Here is a 27,938-nt window from a genome sequence, read left to right as displayed (position 1 = left end):
GGACAAAGCGATTAAAAAGAACCGCGAGGATGCAGAATGGCAGATGCGCAGTCTGAAAGAGCAACGTGTCGATTGAACATGCGAGCGACCCCTTGGCGCGTGCGGGCTGGAGTCAAAAGGGGCTCGGGCTCCATCCGGGCGGAGAGAAAAGGGACACAAGTCAACTCCCGCCGCATCTACTACTGCGCATTTCAACAACTCGCATATGACGGCTGAGTCTAGCTTCTACTTCAGAATGCTGTCATACCCTAAGGTACTACCTTGATTCGTTATTTGACGCTTCGACAACACGACTAGCAGGCAGTCTTCACGTCAAGCTAGACTGACGCGTCCTCCGATTCTGTCTTCGTTGTCGCCAAATAAGTCTCCTGCCTCCCTGCAATATCTGACTTCCCCCGTGCCAGTACTACCGACTTCAGTGCCCCAGCAGACAATCACTGCATCTACTATGCATGCGAGAACACCCTCCATGGCTCCGAGTATGCCCCAGCCGATGGCTCCGGCTATCAGGCCAACAATGTAAGCGTAGAGGCTGCCTCGCATGCCGGCCCCGTCAATCCTCAAAGATCTCGCGCTGGTAACCCATCCGCCGAATCCCAAGGCAAGTGACATGATAACTCGGGTTGCATGGAGGATAAGCTTGGCCAGTCGGTATGGCAGAAGGGGCGCCGAGTCACTGGTCCATCCATCATTTCGCCGATGACGGGAAAATGTGCGAGGGTGTAGAGCCGTGCTGGGGGCACTCGGCGTCAAGAAATGCATCTGGGATAATCCCCTGGCACTGATACTCAAAGGCTGAGAATGAATCGCGGCGTATGTAAGCGTGAGCGGGTTGATGAGGACAACAATTGGACTCGGAATGAATGAGTACATCACGGCCCCCAGAAGCATGGTCAGCCGTCGGGGCAGCACCAATAAAGGTAGCCTCACCAGCAGGCTCAAACCGGTGTACAATGATATGGTTCCGAAAAGCGTCGTTGCAGAATGATAGAGGGCGGCTTTAACAACGGCTTGAGGACTGGGAGCCGGCACTGCCAGACGATGGAAATACCATTGTGACACCGTCGCCGAGGTGATCGTGCGCTGCATTCCAAAAGCGATCGCAATTGTCCAAAGATAGACCACGATGAAATAAACCCCTAACCACCAGGTGGACGTGTCGATGACAAATTTGCTAATGGTCGAGCGGGTGGAAGGATGTCCACTGAGGAAAACTCTGGTGAACATAGACAACCATGCCCAAGTGAAAGTGACGATGAAACCGAGAACCGAAAATCCGACCAGCACTAGGGTTGGGTTGGCTGCAAGAATCCTGGTCGCAAATTCCAGGATTGAGATGGCTTTCTGCATGGCCATTCTGCCTCTGAAAATTGCTAATATCCACAGGGTCGCCAGCGCCGCCGGGATTAGGGAAGTCCACCTCATCATTGTATCCTGGAGACTGGAGCCGTGCCACGAGCCCTTGTAGCTGGAAATGAGCGGATAGAGGGAAAAGGAGTACAGGATTACTGGTACTGCAACCAGGATGGCGTAGACCAGATATCGAACATATGATCGGAGGGCGGCGAGCCAAAACAAGGAAAGAAACGTCGCTACAAAGGTATAAGTCGCTAACAGGTAAAAGGATCCGTGCAGGGCGGTGTAAATGGTGTCGCCCAAGGGTTGATTGGCGCGGGGTGACTGCGTATGGAGATAGACAAGAAACCACGTCGTGCACATGGCTGCCAGCGAAAGAAGATAGACTTGACCCCAGAAGGGGTCATGCCTTGGCTGATGTATCACAAGTTGCACACCGCCTGGTCGGGATTCCGCTGGGCTGATGGCGTTCCGTGAGCGGCCTAGAAGTCGTTGTTGGTTGCTCTCCATCTCGGACTCTTCCGAGTCATACTCATCCTTGACCGCATGATCAGGCTTCCGTAACTGTTGAACTGAAGGGGGATCCTCCATTAAGTCGTCCGGTGGTTCATCGTCCTCTTCACTTCTTAGGGTGTCTTCCAAACCAACATCGACCATCCGGGTTCTGGAAAGGTTTGAATCTGCGAGTCCCTGGTGTGATTCTGTGGACTCTGCAAGATCTGCCAGCTCCGGTCCTTTGCGTCTGACGTTTGGTGCATTGCCGTGCCATGAGCTTCTGATACCTCCACCTCTTCCGAACATACGCTCATGGTGCTCGTCACTGTGGCTGCTTGTTGCCCCATTCAAACTAGATCCACTTCCATCCCCTGCTTCAGAAGAAGCCTTGAGGTCGCTAGCCCCTAATTGCCGTCGTGAGCGCTGGAGTGCGTAGTAATCGGCAATCTCTCGTTCATGTTCCTCCTCGTCATTGTCCTCACGAAATTCATCCGTGGCGCTGTAGAAAAGAGGAGCCTGCTGAGGGTTCAGACGGGAAGCAAATGGGAAACCAGAGAGCTGTGACGAGGTTGGCTGGTAGGGATTTGGTGCGCGTGAATTCAGTGCCCTAGAGGCGGTGGATGACCTCCACGTTGTATTCTGGCGCCGACCACCCTGACCATTGCCAGATCGACGCTCTTCTGCTGGCGCAAAACTAATACGCGACTGGGACTGTGCGAGGAACCTGGATGCATCTAGAAAATAGTTAGCCACATTCGTTACGGTACAAGCAACCCTGAACGTACATTCAGAGAACATACTGCCCGCAGGCAGTGACTAGTCCGGCGCCCCAGGCGCTATAGACTGTCGCGATGAGAGGGTTCGTGGTGTTGAGCGTCGGTTTTGACTGAGTAGTTTGTAAGAGTTAACAGCAGATACGGATATTCCGAAGTAGTGTTATCTCTTGCGAGGCTGTATTGCCAAATGTGAGCGCAGAGTGTGAGCGACAGTCGGTGTTTGAAGTTGGCGGTTGGACGACGCAGTGGTAAGTCGAGGATGATCGGAAAACGGACAATAATGGGCCTAGGCGACAGACGGCCGTCGCCAGCTGACTTGCACCACACTGGCACGGCGATGGTTACTAGGCTGCACTGGCCACCAGATACCAATAGCTGGTTGGAATAATGGTAGTACGGCAGTATCCTAAAGACCTCTTCCTTGCCTGCAGAGATGATGAGAGATACAAAGCCGTGGTAGTGTTATTAGACTGAGCGGTGACTATTACGGATGTGCACGCGCCCTCGATTCACCTGCCATCGTCATACTATCTGCCTCGCCATTACCACTCCGTGTTCAGCATTGTTGTCAGCAGGCTTTCGTACTTCAACTCAACATACTCGCAGCCACTCCCTCTCACTGTGAATTTTCTTCGGTCGCCCGTCAATTAAATCAGGCTTTGTACATTGTCAATCCTGCTCATGCCCAATATCACGCCCGTCCCAGCACTTCCTTGGAATTATATCGCAAAACTTGTATGCATAGGAGATTCAGGTATGTAACCTATTTCGAATGATTTTATCAGCCATCTAACGGAATAAGGAACTGGGAAATCTAGTTTGACCATCCGATTATGCGAAGGCAGATTCTCCTCCTCCCACGATGTGACCATCGGTGTTGAATTCGGTTCGCGAATAGTACCTGTCGGCCCTCCCGCCAATGCTTCGTTAGGAATCGGTGCTCCTAGGAGCGGGGACGCCAGCCGCACAAGTCCCACAGAGCAAAAGAAGATGAAACTGTCTTTATGGGACACTGCAGGGCAGGAGACCTACAAGAGCATCACGAGGAGTTATTTCAGGGGTGCCTCTGGCGCTTTGTTGGTATTCGACATCACACGAAGGAGCAGTTTTGAATCAGTCACTGGGTGGTTGAACGACCTAAGGCAAATTGCTGAAGAAGGGATTGTTGTCATCCTCGTAGGCAACAAATCCGATTTGGCTGCCGAAAGCACCGGGGTTGACGGCGGCACCAAGCGTGCGGTGACCAAAGAAGAGGCGGAGGACTGGTGCCGCCGGGAGAACGTGGTTAAATATGTCGAGACCAGTGCCAAAAGTGGTGAAGGAGTCGAGCAGGCATTCCTCGAGGTGGCCGAAAGAATATACCAAAACATTGAAGCCGGGAAATATGATCTCAACGACCGCCGCAGCGGCGTCAAAGGCTATGGCAGCGGTGCCGGACGCGAGGAAGGGAAAGCTCCCAAGACTGTCAACCTTACAATGAATGATGCGGTCAAAAGCGGTCAAGGCAGGGGATGCTGCTGAGCCTGTCTATGGTGTTTGTGGGAAGCGCCATCATAGCAATGATCGGCTTAAGACTGGGAGAGCATTCAATGAAACCGCCGCGCACCGCCTTCTGCATGCCCAGGTGCTTATGCAGCATATCCATCAAGATCTGCTTGCGGTCGCTGGACAACTGCAGATGGACTGGGAAGCATCGCACACTGCACTATTACTACTGGAGCGGTCAGTGGTCAGGCACAGGTCGTTGGCACTGGCGGGCGCACCTGTCGAAGACGCCAGAAACATACGCCGGTTCAGCATTGCGGATGGAAGCCGGCGCTTCAAGTTGTGGAGAATCCGGAAGAATGCGAAAGCGCAGGCGAAAGTACCCCGCCAACTGGAACTCATACAATCGGATTTGTCCATTTCGCCCGCAATGCTCGATCCTCAACTTGAATTGCGCAACTCGGCGACAAACGTCTTCGACGTGTCAGCGACTCGATGACGAATTAATACCATTACATATTCTACCCAACTGCATGTTTCAGTCCCCGTCACATATATTGAGCTGTACCAGCCGCCGTTGCTTTCGACCTCTCTTTCCCTTTGGTGTCCGCCTGTACCAACGCTCCTACGTCCGCTCGCTTTCCACAATGGCCAAACTAGAGATTTCCATCCCCGATCTAACCTTGCCCGATGGCCACAAGATACCGAGGGTAAGTCCCATTTGGCACTGTGACGCTCCGAGATTGCAGGGTTATTGACTGGATCCCCTGCAGATCGGGTATGGGGTCGGAACAGCATGGTACAAATCCGATGCCAAAGCTCCCAAAGACCAGAAGTGCATCGACGCCACGAAGACCGCCATCAAGATTGGGTACAGGCATCTCGATGGAGCTGAAATGTACAATACCGAGGAAGAGCTAGGTGATGCCATCAAGCAAAGTAAAGTTCCGAGAGAGGAGCTCTTCGTGACTACCAAAGTTCACACCCATATCGATGATATCCCTGCGGCTATCGACCGGAGTTTAAAGAAGCTAGGACTGAAATATGTCGACCTGTACCTGATCCATGCTCCATTCTTTGCCAAAGGGGACAACAAGTTGCTGCAGCAAAAGTGGGCGGACATGGAACAGGTGCTAGCTTCCGGAAAGGCCAAAAGTATCGGAGTGAGCAACTTCTTGAAACCTCACCTCGATGCTATCTTGGAGACTGCCAAAGTGCGCCCCGCGATCAACCAGATCGAGTTTCATCCATATCTGCAACACGGAGACCTGCTTGCGTACCACAAGAATAAGGACATCAGGGTGTCAGCATATGCGCCCCTGACACCTATTGTCCGTGCCAAGGGTGGTCCTCTTGATGGACTGTTAGAGTCGCTGGCCAAGAAATATGCAGTCAGTCCTGGAGAGATCCTCCTGAGATGGTGTCTTGACCAGGATGTGATTCCGATAACCACCAGTTCGAACGAGCAACGACTGAGTGACTATTTGAGAGCTTTCACATTCCAGCTGACTCCCAAAGAGGTTGAGCAAATATCCGAAGTCGGAAATACACATCACTACCGGGCTTTCTGGAACGATGTGTTCAGCCCCAATGATCGCTCCTGATAGGACAAAAGGCAACATGACCCAAGCAGTGGGATGGACCTGTACAGGGGATTATCGCACGGACTGGTCCGACTTGTCCAACTCAGAGGACACAAGACATGCGTGTAGATACCACGTTCCTAGGTACAACGTTGTAGTGTCGCCACAAGAAGTTGACTTGCGAGACATTAATTGTACAGTGGTACCGTTGTATCTGGCAGGATGCTATTATTAGTTTCATTTCAAGCACTCTGTGGAGGCTCAAAGGCTCCTCCGTGACTTCACTTCGGTACCTTTGTCGAGGGTGCCACTTTAGGTAGGCTCGAGGACCGTGTAAACCGCCCCGTAAGTCAACGCTGGCGGAGCCTTATGATACGTACAACATTGTACTTACTATCTACCACGGATATGGCCATCAGACCACTTTGGAGCCGTCGTCGATCATGATGTAGGAATGGAGCAAGCCAGACACGGGTTGGGCTGAGTGGATCTTTTTCGTGCGGCCTCTCTTTTCTTTCTTCGACTCGACTGTTGAGTACGAGTCATGCGCCAAAACGAAAACGAAGTAGCTCGGGTAGCACATTGCTATGCAGCTCGATAATTCCAATCTTCTTTTTGAAGTGAGTTGTGCAACAGAAGAAATACACCGAGCCCATGGCCGTCAGCGGTACTGTGCTACGTACTGTAGATACTCCGAGAGGGTCGCACAGCGGAGCAACTACAAGCAATTGTCATGAACATGAAGCCATAGCGCCTCGCTTCCGAACGGTCATGTGCCCAGAAACGATATAATTTATTATTAGTGCACGCCTTGTCAGAAAAGGCAAAGCCAACGAGGCTCGGAAACTCTCAGGGTGGTTCGTCGCCACTTGCGCTGCAGTTGTCCGCGATTAACGGGGTCCAGAGCACCAGCCACCAATCCACACCTGCGCTTCTCCATGGCTATCCGGCACATCCTATGTTTTTTTGGCAACCTACGTTGTAGAGAAGCCTTGACGCCTTCGCAATGGAGAGCTCACCGCTTTCCTTGGTACTTCACTGCTGCCGACAGCTACCGACGTTGCCGTGATGGTTAGTGCCATCCCACTTGTACCCTCCAAATGGGTACGCGGTACTCACTACAGTGGTACTACTACCGTAGCTGTGTGCCCACCGCCTGCGCCTTCCCTTTTCCCGCATGACATCGCGCTGCCCGGCTTGTGAACTTGTCCCTTCGATTCACGTCAGGTACGAGGCATTAAGAGGCTAGCTTCACAGCAGGTAAGATCGTCCTTTACGATCGTCACGATATACCTAGGTAGTCACTTCAGCTCCGCTTGAACGAGAGCCCTAAATCAGATATATACTGCTTCCACTGCCCGCTCAAGCATTCTTCTACGTGACTTCAAGTCTACATACAATCGATCCCCCTTCATACCTACAATTGCAAAAGCGTTTTCAAAAAGGCCTCTTCCATCCACGAAGCTGTTCGACACATCAACCCTCTGATACAGGAGACTCCAACAAGCATTAGCTAGGAAAAAAGCACAAGCATTTCGGATTCCAGAAACCCCTGCCATAATGCACTTCCCAGCAGTGCTCACCGCCGCCCTCCTCTCCCTCGTTACTGCGACCCTGTCATCACCTATTCTCCAGAGTCGACAGACAATCGACCCTCCCTCAAGATACTATCTCCAGACGCAAGTGGTCAACGCTTCACATGAGGACACCGGCACCAATAAGACCGGTTTGTGGTTATACTCCTATCATACCGGTGCTGGGCTAGGGGACGCCGGACTGTCATCCAACCAGTCGTGGGCATGGGAAGGTTATCTCAACGGCACTCAACAGCTTTTCACATACGAAAACAATGAGATCGGTCCCTGGCCGCTGACTATTGGTTATGGAGGCTACCAACGTGAGTTGCCTGAATATCTGTGAGAGCTTTGAGCGGGTCATTGCTAACAAGTCTGCTGGTAGAATGGAACCTGGTCACAATCAGCATTGCTTCAGCGCCTACTGAGGGCTTCTTCTTCAATTCGTCCGGTCTTCAATTCAACTCGAGCAGCTTTGGCGGCTGGCTAGGTAAGAGATTCAACCGCCCCTTGACAAGAGGCCTGAGCTGATTGCTGATTGTTTGCAGCCTGCGATTGGTGGCATGGTGTACCTCAGTTGTTCCAGCTGAACAGCTACGAGTACGGCCCTGTGCCGAGCTCTTGCTCTCAAGTCGAGCTCTTGCCAGTTGCTGTGTAAGCTTAGGAGGATTGGTCGGAACTGTATTAGGAAATCATAGCCTGAGTGATTAGGGTGCATTGCGTGGCTGCATTTGGGAGCATAATGATTTCCAGTCATTTTGCTAGCAATATATTCTGTTAGAACAGAGGTCAAAAGAATATTTAATCTATGATCCTTTACTCACCTGGAAAGAAGCATTATGGTTAGAACCGACCCTTTGGATCCCAGCTCCTAGTCCACGGTATCTACCAAGTATCTAAGGTATCATTTTACCGCTGTTCTGTGCCTGTGCTGCGAGAATCTCTGATGATTCCTGCAATACGTCATTTCGCACTAAACTCCGGATTTTCCTCATAGTACCACCGCTAGTGCCACGGTAGTAGTAGTACAATGCTATTGCCAGTGATATGATTCACCGTAGTTGCCCTTCAAGTATTTCAGCCTGACCCCTCCAAGTTTCCACTTTCCCCTGCACCCACCTATTTTGCGGGGCACAAGGCTACGCGCTGGCCTCCGCATACTACTTACAAACCAATGTGCCTCCATCGACATCACTGCATGCTAACCTTTCAAAGCGTTACACCACGCGTGCACACTCACTGCCGAACGCTCTTGTATGCTACAGCTTCATGGGGTCCTTTGCCGCAGACCAATGCAAAATGAGCCAGTGGCAACTCCAAGGTCTGCATATCAACCGATTTCCATGATGGGGCATTTGCTGCTTTCGGACGCTGCAGCCACGAGGCCATTGGACCCTGGGACAGCAGCAGACAAGTCGAGTGCGGAGAATCCCTGCGATCCTGACCTGGAGGGTATAATGGCCAAGGGAGGAAATGGCTCTTACAAGCACAGCTGCACGGGCTGGCTAGTGTGACTATGGTCTTCAAGGAGACTGGCTTCATGGGGCAGTCCGAGGTAGGTACCGTTCTGCTCATTGGTGTCACATCACATACAAAAAGCAAGCATTTCCGCTACTCTTAGTGCCCCTGGATCCAAAGGTTGGATCGTGACTGCACTTTTTGAATCCCCATCGAACCCAAAGGGCCCAGACAGTAAACATGGAATCAGAACTCGCCGAGCTCAAGCAGGAAGTGCAGAGGCTTCATGTCAAACTTCAAAAAGTCGAAGGTATGGTAAAGCGAAATCACTCACCTTAGGGCCGGGACATAAGGGCTACGCAAAGTACTGGCAGAAGGCCACCCGGGAAATCGGATGTCGACTGCACAGGGCAAGAGACGACCGTTTGTTGACTTGTCACTTACAGATGAAGCCGAGATCCGCAAAGTGCATTTCAAATACGGGTATTATCTCGACAAATGCCTCTACCAAGAAGTAAGTCATTTCCCGTCCACTTACCAGCAGAGTTTTCATCTCTATTCTCTCTCATTCTTACCGTGTTTTCACCCTCCAGGTCGTCGACATGTTCTCCAACCATCCAGACGCATACGTCGAGTTCCTCGGCGCGCGATACCGGGGCAAAGAAGGCATTCGGCGACTCTACATAGGGCGATTCGCGCACTACTTCGTCAAAGACCGCAACGGACCCGTGTACGGGTTCCTCCTGGACCACCCAATGATGCAGGACATAGTGGACGTTGACGCTTCAGGGACACATGCATGGGCACGAATCCGGGCCCTCATGAGCGCCGGCACCCATCAAAGCATCCAGGAAGAACACCCCCGAGGCCATGCGCAGTGGTGGGAAGGAGGACTGTACGAAAATGAATATATCAAGGAAGACGGGGTGTGGAAACCCTTTCGGTACCGATACTTCCCATTCTGGCACGCCGATTTCGAAAGGGGCTGGGCTCACACCAAGAAAAACTATGTCCCTTGGCCGACTACTACGTATCCTGATGATCCCATGGGTCCCGATGAATTGATCGATGAGGACAAGAGAATGTTGTGGCCCGACACCCGTGTTGTGCCTTTCCATTATGCGCATCCTGTCACAGGGCATAATGTCAAGGATGATGATTTGAGGGCTCCCCATTATGGTCAGGATCCGAGCACGGCTTTGCCGCCGTTGAGTTTGGCTTTGCCGAAAGATCTGCAGCAGAAGGAGAAAGAGCAGCCGCAGCAAAATACGGTTACTTCTCCCGCAGCTCCGGAAAAGGTCGTGGCACAAACTGGAGAGATAGCGGACAGCACGCCTGCTTGATTGAATAATTATCCTTGGGAAGCGCATCCGGAGGTGTCATTGTGCCGACCAGTTTCTGATGTTGCCTCGGTCAATACAGGTACTCTCTCTGGAAGATACCGTACATGTAGGAGGGTATCTCATGCTCGGCCATCAACAATGATCGCATACATACTCAATCCCACCCAGAAACAGGTCTCATTCACTGCACAATTAATCACATGGTAAAAGTGAACATGCACATTCAATGCCTATCCTATGTCTTGCCGTGATCAGTCTAGTGTTTACCCCAGCTTCAACGACCCGAGATTCAGCACGTCCACACAACTTGAACGGACTGTAGTAGTATTGAATTTATGCACCTACCCCGGAGGGTGGCCAGATGTGGAGAAGCGACCACCTCCCCTCGCGCAGGTACAGGACCACAAGCAAATAGTAGCCTCAGGTGGCCAACCCGAATTTCGATAATGGATTTTCCTTCCTCTGGATCGACGAAGCGAAACGGCCTTTTCCTTCTTCTCTTTTCCCCATTTCGGCAGATAAACAGATGCTCAGATGCCGAAGCACCCATACAGTACTATGTACTATAGTTGCTTCCCACTGGCATGTGAATAGGTAGGGAATACTAGTGGTCAAAGAATGCAGATTATGGTCTAGAATAAGGTAACGCCTACCGTTTCAATGCATGGATCAAGGAGCAGAAAACCAACATCACATCTCGGTCCTCCGGTTGCACTGTGCCTGTACAAACAGATTATGTTTTCTGAAGAACTGAAAACCAATACCCAGTAGCAACCGCACCGCTCCCCAAAACCCCAAGAATAGAGACAGAAGAGAACCAAGATGGCACACATCTACGACCTCGCGGCGCAAATTGCCCCGGGTCCCAACTACATCAACGGCAAAAAGTCCTCCGACCAGACCAAATTTCCGGAGACAGGCGTCTTTTCGGGCTTCAACCTCCCATCCCGACTTGAAGGCGACATCATCGACCTCGAAGTCGACGGACTGATCCCGCCCGAGATCAACGGGACATTCTACCGCGTCCAGCCGGACCACCGGTTCCCGCCCATATTCGAAGACGACATCCACTTCAATGGCGACGGGAGCGTGACGGCGATTCGAATCCAGAACGGCCACGCGGACTTCAAGCAGCGGTACGTGCGGACGGAACGATACCAGGCCGAAACTGCGGCTCGCAAAGCCCTGTTTGGACGATACCGCAACCCCTACACGGACAACGAGACCGTGAAGGGAGTCATTCGCACCGCGGCAAACACCAACATCACTTTCTGGAGAGGTGTATTGCTGGCTTCGAAGGAGGATGGTCCGCCCTTCATCATGGACCCAGTGACACTCGAGACTATTGGACGGTATGACTTTGAAGGGCAGATCTTGACGCCTACTTTCACTGCACATCCGAAATTCGACCCGGACACGGGCGAGATGATCTGCTTCGCTTATGAGGCGGGCGGAAACGGACATGATGGATCGAACGATATTGTGGTATGGACCATTGACAGAGCCGGACGCAAAGTCGAGGAAACTTGGTACAAGGCTCCCTTCTGTGGTATGATTCATGATTGTGGCATTAGTGAAAATTACCTTGTTCTCCCTTTGACGCCGATCAAATGGACTTCGATGGATACGCTGCAAAAAGGTGGTAACCATTGGGCATGGGATCCCAATGAGGATCAGTGGTACGGTGTTGTGCCTAGAAGAGGTGCGAAGTCAGAGGACATTGTTTGGTTTCGAGCAGATAATGGTGAGTGAAACTATCCTGAGACATACCATCCAAATCTTATCCTTCTGTCTATTGTCTGGCAATAGACGGCATGGCATATGCTGACTACCGTACCCTTTTGATTCGATTAGCTTTTCATGGCCATACTGCAGGCTGCTATGAGAACGACGACGGCCACATCGTCTTTGACCTAACAGTGGCCGATGGCAACGTCTTCTTCTTCTTCCCGCCCGTCAACGAGAAAGAAGCGCCTCTCGCCAAACGCAATCAACTGCAAAGTCCCACTTGTCGCTGGATATTCGATCCCAAGGCCAAGTCGGGCACACGAGTCACTCCAGCAGAGAGGTGGATGACCAACGGGGAATTCTCTCGCATTGATGATCGATACGTGACCAAGAAGTACAACCACTTCTGGCAGGCCAAAGTCGATCCAACCAAGCCTTACGACTTTGCCAAGTGTGGTTCGCCCGCCGGAGGTCTCTTCAACTGCTTGGGCCATTATAGCTGGGATGACAGGACCGAGGATGTCTTTTTCACCGGTCCCAAGGCCACCTTCCAGGAACCGACTTTTATACCAAAGGAAAACGGCAAGGAGGGAGAAGGGTATATCATCGCCCTGCTCAACCATCTCGACGTGCTCCGTAATGATATCGTCATCTTTGATGCACTGCATGTGGCTAAGGGGCCGTTGGCCGTCATTCACTTGCCTTTCAAGCTGAGGTTGGGTTTACATGGCAATTTCGTCGACCAGAGAGACATTGCCGAATGGCAACGAAGGCGGTCGGAAACCGGTGATGTTGGCCCTGCTCAACCTGCAAGAGAGCCACTACCTTGGCAGGTTCGGCAGCGACATATGGAGGCGCAAAATGGCCTAGTCGGAGAGGTACACGCATTAAACGGGACCACTCAGGTCAATGGAGGTTCAGCACATGGCGAATGAAGTCGCCAGCGAGCGGCGAGGACATTGTCCGCAATGCACAATGTATATTACAGTAGTTGCTTGTTGTTATGGCAGTTCAGGAGTGTTGTGGAGACATCATTTGGCAGTTTTCACAGTCAGCTGTGGCTCATTGCTAACTATTTCTTCCGGCTGATGGCCGATTGGTAGGCCGCTTCTCGACTTATAGTCCGTGTGACTCCATCGTCGCGGAGAGTGACCTGAAGACTCCTGGATCCCTTCAAACTGCCTTACTGTCAGCTGTGTATGATTTCGTGCATGGAGCAACAATGGTTGTTTGGCAGCGGCCTCAGCCTCATGAGCAGCCCCATATTCGGCTCCCGTTCGGTCTGGCCCCTCCAACCCCCACCGTCGCAAAATGGAGCCTCGAGCCAGAAATTTAAGGACCTGCCGAATCTGTAATAATGTCGCCAGCGCGGGATCACCGGTCGTGGCATGCTCGGCAGTTGTCTGCCTGATTACAGTAGACCTTCATAAGTGTCGCCAAACATCGCTAGGATCGTGCGAGAGTCTCGCGACCAAGCTAACATACACCGCGAACTTTGCTGCAACCTCTCAAGATGGGCTCCATTGAAAAGATAGAAACCAGGTTGTTCATCCACGGCAAGGTGCGTGCAATGACGGCGCGAGTGCCGACAGATATACTGACGCTAGTCCACCACAGTTTGTTGAATCATCGAATGGGCAAACCTTTCCGATCAGAAATCCCACGACCAGGGAAGTTGTTGCTGAAGGTACGTTTACCACGGTTGTCAGAATGCTAGTTGATTTTCTTGCGTGTTGAGCATTCCTCGAACTAACGCGGTATACCAGTGCACGAAGCAAGCGAAAGAGACACTGATGCGGCTGTCGCTGCCGCCAAAGCAGCATTCCCATCATGGTCGGCCCTCTCCCCGGATGAAAGAGGCACGTTTCTGAAAAAGCTGGCAGCTCTCCTTCGCGAAAATGGAAAGGAGCTCGCCGCCCTCGACGCCATGTCCATGGGACGACCAGTCTCGACGTACTTCGACAACTATACGGCAGCAAGCTCTTTCGACCACTACGCTGAAGCAGGCTACGATGTCCAGGGGGTGACCAGTCTCAACACGCCTGGTTTCGTCAACATGACATTCAAGCAACCGTACGGAGTGGTGGCTGCCATCATTCCATGGAACTTACCATTGGTGTTTGTTGGGAACAAGGTGGCTCCAGCGCTAGCAGCAGGAAATACGGTTGTCCTCAAGAGCAGTGAGAAGGCCCCTTTGACCGTAAGTCCAGACAGAAGAGTGTGAAGCATCCTGGCTGACAGATGCCGTAGTCGGCCAAGTTTGCGACTTTGGTAGAGAAGGCTGAATTCCCCCCAGGCGTGCTCAACGTTATTTCCGGCCATGGTCAGACTTCTGGCGCAATCCTATCTTCTCATATGGATGTCCGAGCAATCAGCTTTACTGGATCGTGCCGTACCGGCCGCCTGATCCAGACTGCAGCTGCAAAGTCCAATCTGAAACATGTCATCCTTGAGCTGGGAGGCAAATCACCAGCCATCGTTTTCGAAGACTGCGATCTCGATGACGCGGTTGCCGAGACACAGACCAGTGTTCAATGGAATAGCGGGCAGGTGTGCATGGCGAATAGCAGAATTTATGTCCAAGAGAGCATCGCCGACATGTTCGTGGAGGCGTTCAAGGCCAAAATTGCTGCCATTTCCCCAGGTGATCCTCTCGATCCTGCAACGACACACGGACCTCAGGCAGACGCCGCCCAATACGAGACCGTCCACAAATACATCTCGGCAGGAAAAGAGTCTGGGGAGCTGGTCTTGGGTGGCACGCCCGAACTTGCTGGTTTGCCCGATAAAGCTCAGAAAGGCTACTTCGTGCCGCCCACCGTCTTCTTAAGAACACGAGAAGATGCAACGATCATGAAGGAAGAGATCTTTGGACCGGTGGTAAATATCAACACCTTCAAAACCGAAGAGGAAGTGTCTGCCAAAGCAAATGACAGTGAGTTCGGGCTCTACGCCGCCGTGTACACCCGGGACATCAACCGAGCGATGCGCTTCGCCAAAGCGCTGGAAGCGGGCACCGTGGGAGTCAACTGCACGAGTCCTTTTGTCGCCAAAGACATGCCATTTGGCGGCTTCAAGAGCAGTGGAGTGGGAAGAGAAGGATTTGGGTTCAGTCTGAACAATTTCCTCGAAACCAAGACTGTGATGATCAAAATAAAACCATAGGTGTTCATTATCATAGAACAATGTCATCAAGAGTACATTTCAGCATCCTCATGTCCAGGTTGCATGTCGCCTTGCAACAGATCTCTGCGCTGCTGCCTCGCCAGGATGTCTCTCAATTGAGATTCTGCAGTAACCACCGGGCTGCTGCGACCGTGGACCCAAGTGGTCAGAGCATGCAGTTCCCCGCTCGGTATCAGAGACTGAAGCCTTCGGAGGAAGCTCGTTCGGCAGGCCGGAGCTGAAGATATCGGAGTTTCGAAAATATTGGCGTGATCATAGCTGTATAAAACATAGTGACGGCCTCCTTCGGAAACAACAGGAGGATCAGACACCGTGGCCGCGTTGGCGCCAGCAGAAAGATAAGTTTCCGAGACCACCGCATTTGTCACTCTAGATGGAGCCTCCCCGGCTTCGTGATCAGCCGGCTGATCTCTGAGCAACTGTCGAGGACCATGTAAGGGTTCAGGATGAGAAGTCCCGTTATGCTCTCCGGCAACTGGGGGCTCTTCGGCGAGCACAGCAGGTGCAGAATTGTTGCGCACAGTGCTAGAAGCGGGCCTGGCCACAGTCTCTGTCGGCACATCGCTCCTCATCCGCCGATTGCGTGGCACGGTTTGAAGCCTCTCGAGAAGACCATATGCAGCGGAACCCGCGTGGCTACCCTCGACAAGGCTCGCATCCTCCCTCAATATCAAGACATCGTCGGCTGCCGCCAATCTTTCATTGCTCGAGCTTGCTTCCGCCACTGCCTGGAGAGAATTGCCCGTGGCTCTGATCTCGCCCTGGGGCGGGAGATGACTATCATGTTGGTCCGCCAGAACCAGCCGGCTCCTGCCCAGAATCTCGGAGATTGCATTGACACTGTCTTCAATCTCTTCATCAACGGCCGCCAAAATTCCCTGTATGCTATACTCCTGGATCGGTGGGAGCTGATTGTCCATGCTCATCTTGCCCTTCGGTCTTTGCGGGCGGCTGGTGGGATGGATCTGGATGGAAGCATCGGCGGAATGGACTCTAACAACCACGGGTTGTGAGGGGATGGTGGTCGAACTGTTGCCACCAATTGACGACGTCTGCCCATTTCTGGCCAGGCTGGAACGGGAGGCATTCAAGTGTTGGAAGTGAAGCGCAGTCGGTAGGGGCGAGACATTGCTCCGGTCGCTTCGTAGGTAACTCGACGATGGTGGGAGGGATCTCGCCTGACTAGTTGTATTGCGCGGAGGGTGCGACAGGAATGCCCATTGTTCCCCGAAGCGGCCCGACAACGTGTCTGCTCGAGAATCCATGCTACTAGTAGTCAAAACAACGCATCGCCGGCGGAAAAGGCAAAGACAGGTTTGCCCTACAAGTGAGGGCAACCGTGGACGCACCGGGTTGCGCCGACAGTGTCTAGTCTGGAGCTTGCGACCCAAAGATTGAGAAGCGTGGCATGCGAGAATAGGAAGAAAGCGACAGCCAGACGGAACGCATGACCGTGGACAACGAGACAAACAGCAGGAAGATGGAAATTGGTGAGATGCTGGGATGGGAATTAGCCGTTGCACTGTCGCTGTAGTTGCAAGTTGCAGATGCGGCCGCAGTTGAGCATCAAAGCGAGCTTCGTGGCAGGGCTTCATTTGCTGCGCTCGCCTTCTCACTTTGTTAGCCATTTCTCAACCAAGCACACCATGTTCTATCGCCTGCATTTCTCAGATCGGACGGCTGATTCTTGCAACGATAACCCAACTTCTCTATCGTCCCGTCCGATCTCTACCATGGCGGCTCTGGCCGCCCCGATCTTGCAATATGTCGTGCATGAAACGTTCGTTGTCAGACAGCCGGGAGTTTCCACACACGAGGTGTGCTTGGAAGCGGCCCTTCCAACTACATCTCATGACTGTAGGATGATAGTCATAATCTATGGAGCGATTACTCCTACCAAGAGTCGGACAATACTGTTGTATGGCCACGTGGTACTACCGATGAGGTTGTACAAAGGACCTCCTCAAGGCAGGCAAGATGAATAACAGGTCAAACATCGAGGTGAAGCTAACAATCATGCGATTCTTTCTGGGTCAACTGGCGATTTGCAAAAGTCGGCGCCCTGAAAAAGCCCTGATCCCCAGTGAAAGAGACATTACGACCACATCTCGTCGATACTCCAGTCAGATTTGTACTACCACCTAATCTGGTCGGTCTCCCAGATCGCTAACTAACTGCTCCAAGACATCTCACACAGTTTAGTGCTGAAGTCTACCGTGAGCTGTATGTGCCCATCTGCTTGCTGCCTCGAGCAGTTCTGAAACTGGGTACGGTAGTTGGTACGACCTTATGACATGATGAGAATGTGGGGATGATGATCGTCGGAGATAGGACCTCGATTTCTGCCTCTCAGCCGTGGCTGCTTGTTCTTGACAAGCTTCAACTGAGAAGCCCCATTGACTTGATAATAGAAAACACCAGCGTCCGGTACGTCTAACAGAAAGATCCCAAGACTATTCAGGCCAATCTACCCGTCGGTTGCTCGATCGTGGTAACTGGTCACGCGATACGTTCAAGTGTCCATAGCTCTCCCCGCCGACCCATAGGACCCCGCCAGGATATCATGGTTGGGAATGTCCTCATTCGTGGTAGAGCTTCGTTCTCCATGCAAGCTTGCATAGCTTCACAACCACTGTCGTCACTCTCGCAATTCTCGGAGGTCCCTACCATGGACCCGGAGCCCTGTTCGAAAGTACAAAGGTACTCGGGCTCTCCCGGCCCAGGTATAGACTTTCTAGTACCAGGCCTGTTTCCCAGGGTCTGAGCGACGGTTCCTTCAAAATGTACTCCCACCTGAGTCTTTTGACTTTGCTGCCTGCCCTGGTAAGCTCAACGCCCGTTCCAAGACAGCGTAGACTGGTGAGCGCTTCCTCCGAACCTCTCACCGATCTCCACGTCGTGCAACAATATTGGGGTCAGATCACTCCATATGCAGATAACGCAGAGAACTTTTTCGGAGTGAACGACACTGGTTTGCCAGATGGATGTCAGGTCGAGCAGGTCCACCTTCTACAGCGCCATGGAGCCCGTTTTCCCACAAGCGGCTTCGATGACGGGGCCAACAATGAGAACTTTGCGGAAAAGGTTTTCAACTGGACCCAGGCCAACTCATCTGACCAATTCACCGGGCCTCTCAGCTTCTTGAACTCGTACCAATACCAGATGGGTGAAAGCTATCTGGTGGGGACTGGCGCCTCGCAACTGTTCCAGTCAGGAGTCACCTTCTGGCAGCGATATGGCCGGACATTGTTCAATGCATCAGTTGGACAGTTGGCTTACAATGCTAGCTTTCCGAACGGAACAGCCAGACCAAAGCCTGTGTTGAGAACGACCTCGCAATCACGCATCGAGAATACGGAGATAAATTGGGCCTTGGGATTTTTTGGTCCCTCGTACCAGGAGGAACCGGACTTCAAGCTGACCAACGCCACCAGCGCTTTTGACTTGGTCATCATCCCTGAAGGCGGAACAGAGAACAACACACTGGCGTCGTACGATAGCTGCACCAACGAAGGAGTGGATGAGATTGGTTACATCGGCGATTATGACTTGTTGTCATACTTGCCGAAATACCTGAATGATGCCCGCGATCGGCTGGCAGACTATGTGCCAGCAGGCTTCAATCTGACCATCAACGACACCTATGCCATGCAGTATGTTATCTATCCTCTACCCCCACCCACAACCGAGCGGGTTTGCGGCACATGCTAACTTGTCCTCTAGGAGCATCTGTGCCTATGAGACAAACTATCTCGGGCAATCCGACTTCTGCACTCTTTTCACGGAGAATGAATGGGCTGGCTTTGAGTTAACCCTCGATCAGGAGTACTACTATGACTACGCCTGGGGCAATCCGACAGGCCGTGCGCAAGGAATCGGATATCTTCAAGAACTCTTAGCTCGACTGACCCACCAGTATATCACCTCCTCCAACTCAAGCGTCAACAGCAGCATTACCAACAATACTCACGATTTTCCGCTGGACCAGAAATTCTATGCCGACTTCTCGCACGACGACATCCTCATCTCTGTTCTGACAGCCGCCTCGGTGGATTACTTCCGCGATCCACCTTCGCTCACCGACTATCCACCGGATCCTAACCGTCACTTTATCTTATCGCATCTCACGCCGTTCGCAGCTCGTTTGGTGACAGAAGTGGTCGGGTGTGGCAGTGCGGACCCTGCTCCACAGTCAGCTCGTACACAATACTATCCGACGCAATACGGTTATGATTCGAACAACGCGACGCACAAATTTGTTCGCATGCGACTGAACAACGGGATCTTGCCGTTGTCGACTATCCGAGGTGGCTATTGTGGGAACAGAACCGACGGGCTGTGTCCGCTCAACTCGTTCATCAAGAGTCAGTCGGGAGCGTACGATCTCAGCAACTATCAATATGCCTGCTTCGGAAACTACACGATCGACTACCCTAACAATGGCACTGACTATGACGGGACAATCTTTAGCGGAAGCGACACATCGTCGTGAGCGATGAGAAGCGACAGAAGATGTAAGCGAAAAGGGAAAGGAGCTATGGCAACTTGACGAGCGACAAGGGTGTCATGCGACCTAATACATGGTAATAGCACCGATAATCTGAGATATATACAGACAACAGACCACGTCCAATACATTCTTTTGTACTGAGTGACTACTGGCAGTAGATGCGCACTTTTGGCGATTCGAAGGATACATTAACACATTGTGGCTTTTTGCAGGCGACCGACAAGGCTGCCAGCATTAATTGCTGACAAATCTCTCCCACTCAGCCTCGTGCGGGGACCAGCTTCGGACTCTCGCAGTCGATGACGCCAATCGGAGGAGATGCTGACATCAGCAAAGTCGGAATTCCCGATGCGCGACGGTGTTTCTCAGCACCACTCCTTTCAAGAACTCTGTACTACTAATCATTCAGACTGGGAAATTGACCAATACTCATCGAAATCACTAGGATTTGTAATAAGGACGCTTTGTATCCATTTGGTGGACTACAGTTATACCGATACATGCACCTATTCAAAGGCATATATATATGCTGCGACCGTTACGAGCCGCAACAGACCTCCGCAACAGCATCCAAAGATCAATCGTCCGGATTAACACCACGCCACAGCTAATTCACCACCATAGTCTTTTCTTTACCGGACCCAAGTCACCAGTTGCATTAAACCATAGGCTTATACCAGCCATACATCCAGGTTGTGCCAGATCAGTCCACACACATACATCCACCATGGCATCCTCTGCTTCGTCCTCGACAACATCGTCACCAGCGTTGCCCCACCCGCTCACAGGGCTATATCAGCCCAACCAGCTCAAGGGGCTATACTACGGGCCTGACGCGGTGAAGAAGCACATCTTGTCTGTTCTTCCGAACTCCGAGACATCCAAAGCATTCATTGTGACAGGGCGATCTCTGGCAACCAAGACGATACTGATCCAGGAACTCGAGGAACTACTGACGGCCAAACACCACGCCGGCACTTTCAGCGAGATCAAGGAACACGCACCGGTCGCACAGCTAGACGAGGCGACGGCACAAGTGGAACGCGACTCCACGATCGACACCATCATCAGCGTGGGCGGCGGCAGTCCGATCGACAGCGCCAAGGCGATTGTATATCGCGTGCACGAGAAGACGAGCGAAACGGGGCAAGGCAAAGGTAAATGGCTACGACACATTGCAATTCCGACCACCCTGTCCGCGGCCGAATGCACCGCTATGGCCGGATACACCAAGAGCGACGGGGTCAAGACGGGCCTTGCCCACCCCAACATTTACCCCAGCTATATCTTCTACGACCCCAAGTTTGGCTTGCACACACCACAGTCACTGTTCTTGTCGACGGGGATCCGCGCCCTCGACCACGCCGTTGAAACCCAGTATCATCCTCTTGCGACGTGGATTCCCGCACGCTTGGTGTCTCTCAACGCTCTGGCTGAGTTGTTCCGCCTGCTTCCCAAATACAAAGCCGACCCGACTAACGAGGACGTGATTACGGGTCTGTTCCTCGCTGCATATGGCAGTCTGGGCTTCTTCGGCCAGAACCTCAAGGGCGGTCTAGGTCTGTCTCATACCCTGGGCTACGCGCTCGGTAGTCCCTATGGCATCCCGCATGGCATTACATCTTGTTTGACGTTGGGCCATGTCGTCAAGCTTAAGGCTCGTCAGGATAAAGCGAACGCCGAGGCCATTGCCGCCATCTTGCCGTATCTCGGCGAATCGAGGTCCGGAGATGATGTGAAAGATGCCGATCGTGTCGGTGATAGGATCTTGGGTCTGGTTGACGACTTGGGCCTCAAAACTACTTTGACTGAAAAGGGTGTGGGTAGGGACCAGATCGATATTATTTGCCAGAGAGCAACCGGCGGCCTGATCCCTGGCAAGGAGCAGAGTCAACAGGATGAAGAGACGTTGAAATCCGTCAAGAAATTGGTCGAGGGGTTGTATTAGGTAGATACTTGATGCGTGTCTGATACCTCATCGACGAGGTGGTCAACGACACAGAGATGATGGCGAGATGTCGAGACAGAGCTATGCGGGAGTGACGCTATGCTATTGAGACCAAGCTGGATTGATATTGTACAAACAGTCCCGTATGCCAAGCGGCCGGCCAGATATTCTCCCTAAGCAAAAAGATTATGCCAACTCAGCCTGCTGTTTACCTTGGTTTGGTCTACTACCTAGGATCATAAGTTCAGTGTGAACCCGTGGACCTTGTCCAAATTCCTGCACTTAAATGTAAATGTATCCCCTCAGCATTCCCTAGCATGCATATATGATAGTACTTAATTCGTGATGCGTGATGCGTGACCTTTTGATTCTGATGTCTTGCCGCTCAAACCCAAGTAGAAACTGCCGTACCGCTAAATCTAGTCCTGCTCTGCCAGCCATTTTGGGGACTAGAGCCCTTCCGCGATGCATAAGGCTCGACGGACGTAGCTGGAGATGCAAATGCAGATGCCGATACTGTTTGAACCGACGGCGGGGCTGGTGCTGTCTCTGTGCGTATCGAGGGCGCCGTAGCAGCAGGAGGAGGAGGTCGCGACTCAGTTTCTGTCTGTGTTTGATATCCGTTGCTCCAACCTGCCTGTCCCGTCGAAGTTGAACCCGGACTCGGACTCCAATTTGGATAGGAGTTTGTGCTCGTTGTTGCTGTTGCTGTTGCTGTTGCACCCTGTGAACCACTGATTGATTCAATTCCACTTGCACTTGCACTCCCAGTAGAACTACCACTACTCCTACCACTGCCACCACCACTTCCAGTCTCAGTCCCCGTACCACTACCGCTTCCACTGCTACCACTCCCGCCACCCTCCTGCCCACTAGGAACCTCAAACGGCCCCACTCCCGGCCTCGGAAACAAGGGGACACCCGTCCCTTCATCCCAAGTGAACTTCTGGGTCCTAATAGTCCTAGCACTCCACCCATTCTCATAGTCTTTCATACCATGATAGACGATCCAATCCTCATTGCCATCAGGGGACGTCGTAAAACTCGCATGACCCACCCCATATACTTCCTGTTCTGGATTCTCATAAAACACACAACCCGCGGTATCCTTGATCCACGACCCTGCATCCATTGGATCCTTGCCTGCAACCAACTCCAGCCGTCCGAGACAGTAATTCCTGTTATCGCTTCGTGCCGCCGAATAAATCACAAACTGTTGGCCCGTGGTCGGATTCGTCAATTGTTCAGGTCCTTCGTTGGATGAGAGACGCTCGTTGATGGTGCGGTTGTAGGGTGTCTTTTCCCATGGCTGGTCGGGCCGGGATATGACGGCGCGTTCGGATAGGGACGAACTTACGGTCCAGGGGTCCGACATGCGTGTTATGCATAGCATGCTGGGCCAGGATGTGTATGTGGATTCCCAGCATGAGTAGATGTGGTAGATTTGGAATGGCACAGGATTTGTGTCGCCGGCAGTAGTACTATTCAGAGGCAAAATAAAGTATGTTCCATCAATGGCGAATTGGTCGTACGTGTTCAGCTCTGCTTTCATGGCGTAGGTGCTGGTCCATGGGTCGGAGGTTGACGACTCCAATACGAACATGCGGTGGTTGACGGCCGGACAGGTAAAGTCGCACAGCATGTCTTCGTCGGGTGGCGGGCTGTCGGCGTCCACGTCCGCCGTGAAGATGATGTACCATAGTTCGTTGATCAGGTGTAGTTCGGGCGCCCAGAGGTCGTAGCTGTAGCTTGTATTTGTGGGTGGGAGAAATGCCAGTTTGACATCGGCGTTGTTCCAGTCTCTGAAGGCAAAGAGGGTTAGATACTGGAGACGAGACCCGGACATGGAGGCCATGAACGGGGAAATTGGGAGAAAAGGAGTATGAATGGCAAGGAGAAACCTCAGGCTCCAGCTCAGTGGAAGAAGAGGCAGTGCCGTGACATTCCTCTGAGAGCATGGGGAGGAAAGCGCAGAAACTTACGTGAGAACGCTGCTTCTCAAAATGGTGATGTTGTCATTCGTCGTGTAGGTCATGTAGTAGTAGCCCTCGTGCCGGATAACCCATCTGCCATATAATCATCTCAGTCAATAATAATAGTATTTTGTGTCTTGTCCCAAGTTTGAATAATGCGGGAGGCGGGTGGAAACATGGCATTCAAACTCACGGATCTGCCCCAACGCTATTGAGGATGGGATTCGTGTATGTTGCGGCATTTGCGGTGGCGGTGCTTGTCTGTGCAAAGGATACAGCACAGTATGTTAGGAAGGAGATCAGCAAAGCATAAATCGAGGTTGTGGTCGGCATGGTGTTGCCAGTTGACCGCGTTAGGAGCCCCGAGTCACGAATAAAGAACAGACGAGGTTGAAAAACGATATATTTGGAAGTAGACTCGATAGGAGGACCGGAACGAAGCGTTCGTATTCCAAAGGTCTGGCCGAAGTAGGAAGAATATCCTCAGAAGTAGATCTGGGGTCGCATCGCCGACATGGTAGTAAGGTCGATTTTTTGGAAGGGCGCATTTAAGGTTGTCCCAGTCGGGCCGCCAGTCACGAGGAAAACCCCGATCGATCAGCAGTTACATTATTCGCAGCAAACCTGGACCGAAAGGCTGAGGTGACATTGGAAGAGAACGGGCGTTGTTTGTTGTGGACAAGGATCTAAAAATGCGGAGTAAGCTGCACCAAGCCAGAAGATCCCTGTTGAATCCATGATGAAGTCAGGAGGACATACAAAACCAGAAGCACACTGACCTCATTGTGCATATGTTGTTGTACGTAGCCTTGATACGGAGGGTTTTGGGGAAATGTGTCCCAATATATACATGGAGTTGAAGGAGCGAGAAGAGGCGACACTGCTGCTCAACAGGACATCTGCGTACCGTACAACATCCCTACAGCCAGATATACTCCACGACTCTTTTGTGTTAGTGAATATACATATATTCGTCGTCAGCCAATATGTTGAAATGAGCCATATCAACACTGCTGATTATAGCGACGCCTTGATCTTCTCGTCGACAGGCTTGACCTCGACCAACAACTTGCCTGTCTCTCGTCAGCATACCTATACCCAGCTTCATTAATTGATGCTCACCTGTGTTTACGCCTTTGTACAGATCCCTCAATGCATATTGTGCCTTCTCGATGCCGCCCTTGACAATCGTTTCTTTCCGTTTGATTTTGCCTTCAGAGAGCCACTGAGACAAGTCTCTGAGCGCTCGAGGATACTCCTTTTCAAAGTCGAAGACGATAAACCCTTCCATCCTGGAATAAAAGTCAGCGCTTTCCAAAATGCTACTATTTATGGCCAGTCTGTTTCAGGGAGACTCACCGAATGCGCATGGACACGATCATCAAATAGTTCTAACGAGCACACATCAGCAAATGGGGACCAAACCCACAAAGGGTGCATCTGTATCATATACCTTGGGCCCTTGCTGGTTCGCAGAGTTATACTGACTGATACCTACATGACTGTCAGCAGGGGCGCGCAACATGGTGACAAGCCAGACAGAGCAGCTCAGACTTACCTCCACACATGACGAAGCGAGCATGCGGTTTCGCTCTGGCCAATGCCATATCGAGGATTTCGCCTCCAACTGTGGCAGTCAGCGAAGCGCTTCCGAGAAACCAACGTTCACGTCCACCCACCATTATCGAAGTAGAGATCAATCAAATCCTATCAAGCACAGTCAGCATTTGCACGACCGGACAACACTTTCGGGGCGGAAGGAATACCTTCGTTGCCGCTCTGAACTTTTTGTGAAACTCCTTGTCTTTGTAGTTCAATGCCTCGTCAAAGCCCAACTCCTCCTTCAGCCAGCGGCACTTGTCATTGCTTCCTGCAATACCCAGGACCGTGGCACCTTTAAGCTTGGCAATCTGGCCGACCACGCTGCCGGTCGCGCCCGCAGCCCCGGAAACAACGACGAAATCTCCTGCCTTGACTTTCCCTACTTCGGTGATGCCAAAGTATGCAGTCAAACCAGTCATTCCTGAGATAGTATCCGGTTAGTTGCAAGATATCAGTGATCAGAGAACATGTCGCGTGGAAACCAGGTGACTGTGCAATGCCAGGAACCACCATGTAGAGTGAACAATAACGAAAGGGCAGACAACAGCGCCGTCGTCGTCGCCGCGTGCAAACTGCTCGGCGAGTCCAATTCAGGGCATACAAATAATTGCAGAACAATCAGAAATAAGTCAGAAACATACCCAAGACACCCAACGTATCGGTAATCCTTGCGCCCCTCGGCAATTCAACCTTCTGCAACTCCTTGGCCGCATTACACACCTTGAGCTCGGTCCAGCCCACCATGCCGAGCGCAAAGCTGCCCACAGGGAACTTCGGATCTTTCGAGGCCACAACAGTTCCGACTGCCTGGCCACGCATGACCTCGCCGATCTTGACCGGCGGCACATAGGATCTGGCATCGTTGAGCCAGCCGCGCATGGCCGGGTCAATGCTGAGATAATTGGATTGGAAGAGAACTTGGCCATCCTTGAGCTCGGTGGCCGAGGGAACTGGATATGTGACTGTTGAGAATGTCTCGTTGGGGACAATGGCGTCTTTGGGCCGTTTGGCCAGTGTTACGGCTTTGTAGGTTGATGTTGGAGCCATGATGGATATCTGGTTGGTTCCTGGCTGATTAGGATTTGCGAAGACTGGTTGTGTTTGTTGGCCTATGCCGGAGTTGGGATACGTCTTTCCTCGTAGATTCTGCTGTGTCCAAATATCTTTGTTTTTCAATGTCGACCTAGGGCGAGCGCTGATGCTAGCTAGTAGGGAAGACAGGACGGGTATCGGAGTATGCAGTAAGGAGGCTGATAATGGCACAGCACAACTTCGATCCGTCTTCAGCAACTGAGTATACTGTATACATTGGAAAGGGTTCTCATTCGTCAATCGAACCGATCGCTTACCTACGCGAACGTCGCGAGCGTGCGAGATTACAACACCTTCGATTCGCTTCGTGCCTCGGCTCGATAGGTGTCAGATCATTCGCCAATCGAACACCTTTTGCTCCGCCGTACAAATATACCCGCCCGTAAGTCCAGAGGAAAGTAATGGCGAGCATGTGCCTGGGTTGATCTGCTGTGCTGAACTGAATCACCACTGTCTGACATTGGATTACCGAACATCCATAGTAGGATGCGAAATTTACTTAGCGTACTGTGGGAAAAGATTTCGTCAGACAGCTGTATTACCACCGAGACCGGAAACGTCCACCAGGCTCATGCATGGGAAGGAACGTCACCGTGGTAGTACAGGCAATAATGTTGGCATCTACGCCTGGTGTGTCAGTTTGTATGACAACTTGAATGGATGGCCGGATGATCAGCCAGATAGCTCCACGGCCGATGATTCTTTCTATCCTCTATCAGCACTGCATCACTTGGACAACTTGAAGGGCCAGCTAGTAGCCGCAGATATCCCAACTGCACAGCTTTTTGTGCCTATGCCGCAGCTTTCACAGGCTCACCATTCGGCTGCTGCTGCTGCTTTTCTTCGTTCTTTTCCGCAGGAACATAAGGCTCGTCCTCCTTGTAAACATCATACTTGTAATTGCTTCCGACATGGTCGGCCCTCAACTTGGACTGGCCCTTGCCATACACCTTCTCTCTGGCGGTCAACCCTTCCTCCTGTGCACCAGCCTCAGGATACAGACCGCGCTTGCGAAGTTCGGGAATCAACAAGTCGACCACATCCTCAAACGTGCCCGGCGTAGTGACATAAGACAGATTGAAACCGTCCAGGTCAGCCTCACGGATCCAGCGTTCCATATCATCCGCGACAGTCTGCGGGCTTCCGATGCCGACAGGACCCAGGCCACCAATGGCGGCCTTTTCGGCAACCACGCGAGGTGTCCATTTCGGCACGTTCTCGCTGGTGGTGGTGAAGGCGTCGAGCAAGCTGGTGATCTTGTGCGCCTCGGCCGAATCCGCCGCCGTGATGTCCTGATCGATGGGGATCTTGGAGATGTCGATGCCGGTCCAGCCGCTGAACAGGACGAGACCGCCAATGGTCGAGGCATATTTCTTGAGTTCTTCGTGCTTCTCGCGCGCTTCTTCGTCCGTCCGTCCCACGATCGGCGTGTACGTGCCGAAGAACTTGATCGACCTGGGGTCACGACCTTTCTCGGCCGCGAGCTGGCGGATCTTGTCGATCTTTGGTCGTAGCACTTTGGTCGAGTGCGAGGACACGAAAATCGCCTCGGCGTGCGTCGCTGCGAACTCGGATCCTGCTGGGGACGTACCGGCTTGGAACAGGAATGGCGTTCGTTGAGGCGACGGGTCCACAATGTGTCGAGTGTCGAGATTAAAGTACTTGCCATGATGGTGGATAGTGCGCACCTTGTCCGGATCGATATATGTGTCGTTTTCGGGGTCCGGGTTCAAAGCGTCGTCCGCCCATGAGCCTTCCCATAATTTGAGAAAGGATGTAAGCGTCCGAAGTGCAGGTACGTGCATGGGTTGATCTCAGAGTGGGGTTTA

At 52.2% G+C, this 27,938-nt stretch overlaps 13 protein-coding genes across 14 annotated transcripts; 8 read left to right on the top strand and 5 right to left on the bottom strand.

Annotated features, from left to right (window-relative positions):
* Window positions 1-312: 312 nt before the first annotated feature.
* Window positions 313-2,649, bottom strand: HMPREF1120_03268 (uncharacterized protein; the record flags this gene model as incomplete). The annotated part of the gene is made up of 2 exons (XM_009157328.1): window positions 313-2,585; window positions 2,637-2,649. The coding sequence occupies 2 exons, from the start codon at window positions 2,647-2,649 to the stop codon at window positions 313-315; spliced, it is 2,286 nt and encodes a 761-aa protein (XP_009155576.1).
* A 659-nt stretch (window positions 2,650-3,308) lies between these two features.
* Window positions 3,309-4,148, top strand: HMPREF1120_03267 (Ras-like protein Rab-14; the record flags this gene model as incomplete). The annotated part of the gene is made up of 2 exons (XM_009157327.1): window positions 3,309-3,381; window positions 3,430-4,148. 2 exons carry the CDS (start codon window positions 3,309-3,311, stop codon window positions 4,146-4,148), a joined length of 792 nt encoding a protein of 263 aa, XP_009155575.1.
* Window positions 4,149-4,759: 611 nt separating this feature from the next.
* Window positions 4,760-5,716, top strand: HMPREF1120_03266 (ketoreductase; the record flags this gene model as incomplete). The annotated part of the gene is made up of 2 exons (XM_009157326.1): window positions 4,760-4,822; window positions 4,886-5,716. 2 exons carry the CDS (start codon window positions 4,760-4,762, stop codon window positions 5,714-5,716), a joined length of 894 nt encoding a protein of 297 aa, XP_009155574.1.
* Window positions 5,717-6,641: 925 nt separating this feature from the next.
* HMPREF1120_03265 (uncharacterized protein) lies at window positions 6,642-8,195 on the top strand. Its single transcript, XM_009157325.1, has 3 exons — window positions 6,642-7,592; window positions 7,655-7,759; window positions 7,818-8,195. Exons 1-3 carry the CDS (start codon window positions 7,256-7,258, stop codon window positions 7,925-7,927), a joined length of 552 nt encoding a protein of 183 aa, XP_009155573.1. The 5' UTR covers window positions 6,642-7,255; the 3' UTR covers window positions 7,928-8,195.
* A 155-nt stretch (window positions 8,196-8,350) lies between these two features.
* On the top strand, window positions 8,351-10,318 carry HMPREF1120_03264 (uncharacterized protein). The gene is made up of 3 exons (XM_009157324.1): window positions 8,351-9,037; window positions 9,174-9,241; window positions 9,321-10,318. Exons 1-3 carry the CDS (start codon window positions 8,968-8,970, stop codon window positions 10,068-10,070), a joined length of 888 nt encoding a protein of 295 aa, XP_009155572.1. The 5' UTR covers window positions 8,351-8,967; the 3' UTR covers window positions 10,071-10,318.
* Window positions 10,319-10,531: 213 nt separating this feature from the next.
* Window positions 10,532-12,884, top strand: HMPREF1120_03263 (beta-carotene 15,15'-monooxygenase). Its single transcript, XM_009157323.1, has 2 exons — window positions 10,532-11,814; window positions 11,925-12,884. Exons 1-2 carry the CDS (start codon window positions 10,893-10,895, stop codon window positions 12,731-12,733), a joined length of 1,731 nt encoding a protein of 576 aa, XP_009155571.1. The 5' UTR covers window positions 10,532-10,892; the 3' UTR covers window positions 12,734-12,884.
* On the bottom strand, window positions 10,561-17,410 carry HMPREF1120_03261. 2 transcript variants are annotated; one of them, XM_009157321.1, is made up of 4 exons: window positions 16,334-17,410; window positions 13,910-16,250; window positions 11,841-13,840; window positions 10,561-11,763 (listed from the first exon to the last, which is right to left on the bottom strand). In XM_009157321.1, exon 2 carries the CDS (start codon window positions 16,247-16,249, stop codon window positions 14,990-14,992), a length of 1,260 nt encoding a protein of 419 aa, XP_009155569.1. In that variant the 5' UTR covers window position 16,250; window positions 16,334-17,410; the 3' UTR covers window positions 10,561-11,763; window positions 11,841-13,840; window positions 13,910-14,989. The 2 variants fall into 2 exon arrangements, with proteins under 2 accessions (XP_009155569.1, XP_009155568.1); XM_009157320.1 differs by having other exon boundaries at window positions 13,910-17,410.
* On the top strand, window positions 12,961-15,562 carry HMPREF1120_03262 (aldehyde dehydrogenase (NAD+)). The gene is made up of 4 exons (XM_009157322.1): window positions 12,961-13,359; window positions 13,416-13,485; window positions 13,565-13,998; window positions 14,049-15,562. Exons 1-4 carry the CDS (start codon window positions 13,312-13,314, stop codon window positions 14,961-14,963), a joined length of 1,467 nt encoding a protein of 488 aa, XP_009155570.1. The 5' UTR covers window positions 12,961-13,311; the 3' UTR covers window positions 14,964-15,562.
* HMPREF1120_03260 (3-phytase) lies at window positions 16,523-19,639 on the top strand. The gene is made up of 3 exons (XM_009157319.1): window positions 16,523-17,115; window positions 17,169-18,637; window positions 18,708-19,639. Exons 2-3 carry the CDS (start codon window positions 17,766-17,768, stop codon window positions 19,474-19,476), a joined length of 1,641 nt encoding a protein of 546 aa, XP_009155567.1. The 5' UTR covers window positions 16,523-17,115; window positions 17,169-17,765; the 3' UTR covers window positions 19,477-19,639.
* A 239-nt stretch (window positions 19,640-19,878) lies between these two features.
* HMPREF1120_03259 (maleylacetate reductase) lies at window positions 19,879-21,720 on the top strand. Its single transcript, XM_009157318.1, has one exon. It carries the CDS (start codon window positions 20,021-20,023, stop codon window positions 21,440-21,442), a length of 1,422 nt encoding a protein of 473 aa, XP_009155566.1. The 5' UTR covers window positions 19,879-20,020; the 3' UTR covers window positions 21,443-21,720.
* A 107-nt stretch (window positions 21,721-21,827) lies between these two features.
* Window positions 21,828-23,748, bottom strand: HMPREF1120_03258 (alpha-N-arabinofuranosidase; the record flags this gene model as incomplete). Its single annotated transcript, XM_009157317.1, has 3 exons — window positions 21,828-23,244; window positions 23,425-23,508; window positions 23,609-23,748. The coding sequence occupies 3 exons, from the start codon at window positions 23,746-23,748 to the stop codon at window positions 21,828-21,830; spliced, it is 1,641 nt and encodes a 546-aa protein (XP_009155565.1).
* Window positions 23,749-24,432: 684 nt separating this feature from the next.
* HMPREF1120_03257 (uncharacterized protein) lies at window positions 24,433-26,064 on the bottom strand (the record flags this gene model as incomplete). Its single annotated transcript, XM_009157316.1, has 8 exons — window positions 24,433-24,488; window positions 24,538-24,707; window positions 24,775-24,806; window positions 24,869-24,909; window positions 24,974-25,042; window positions 25,095-25,122; window positions 25,182-25,438; window positions 25,659-26,064. 8 exons carry the CDS (start codon window positions 26,062-26,064, stop codon window positions 24,433-24,435), a joined length of 1,059 nt encoding a protein of 352 aa, XP_009155564.1.
* An 836-nt stretch (window positions 26,065-26,900) lies between these two features.
* HMPREF1120_03256 (alkanesulfonate monooxygenase) lies at window positions 26,901-27,914 on the bottom strand (the record flags this gene model as incomplete). The annotated part of the gene is made up of 1 exon (XM_009157315.1): window positions 26,901-27,914. One exon carries the CDS (start codon window positions 27,912-27,914, stop codon window positions 26,901-26,903), a length of 1,014 nt encoding a protein of 337 aa, XP_009155563.1.
* Between the last annotated feature and the right edge of the window lie 24 nt (window positions 27,915-27,938).

Source organism: Exophiala dermatitidis (assembly GCF_000230625.1).
Source record: "Exophiala dermatitidis NIH/UT8656 unplaced genomic scaffold supercont1.3, whole genome shotgun sequence".
In the NCBI taxonomy this organism is placed as follows: Eukaryota; Fungi; Ascomycota; class Eurotiomycetes; order Chaetothyriales; family Herpotrichiellaceae; genus Exophiala; species Exophiala dermatitidis.
The sequence above is the reverse complement of the archived record's forward strand: the minus strand, read 5'-3'. Positions and strand labels throughout refer to the sequence as shown.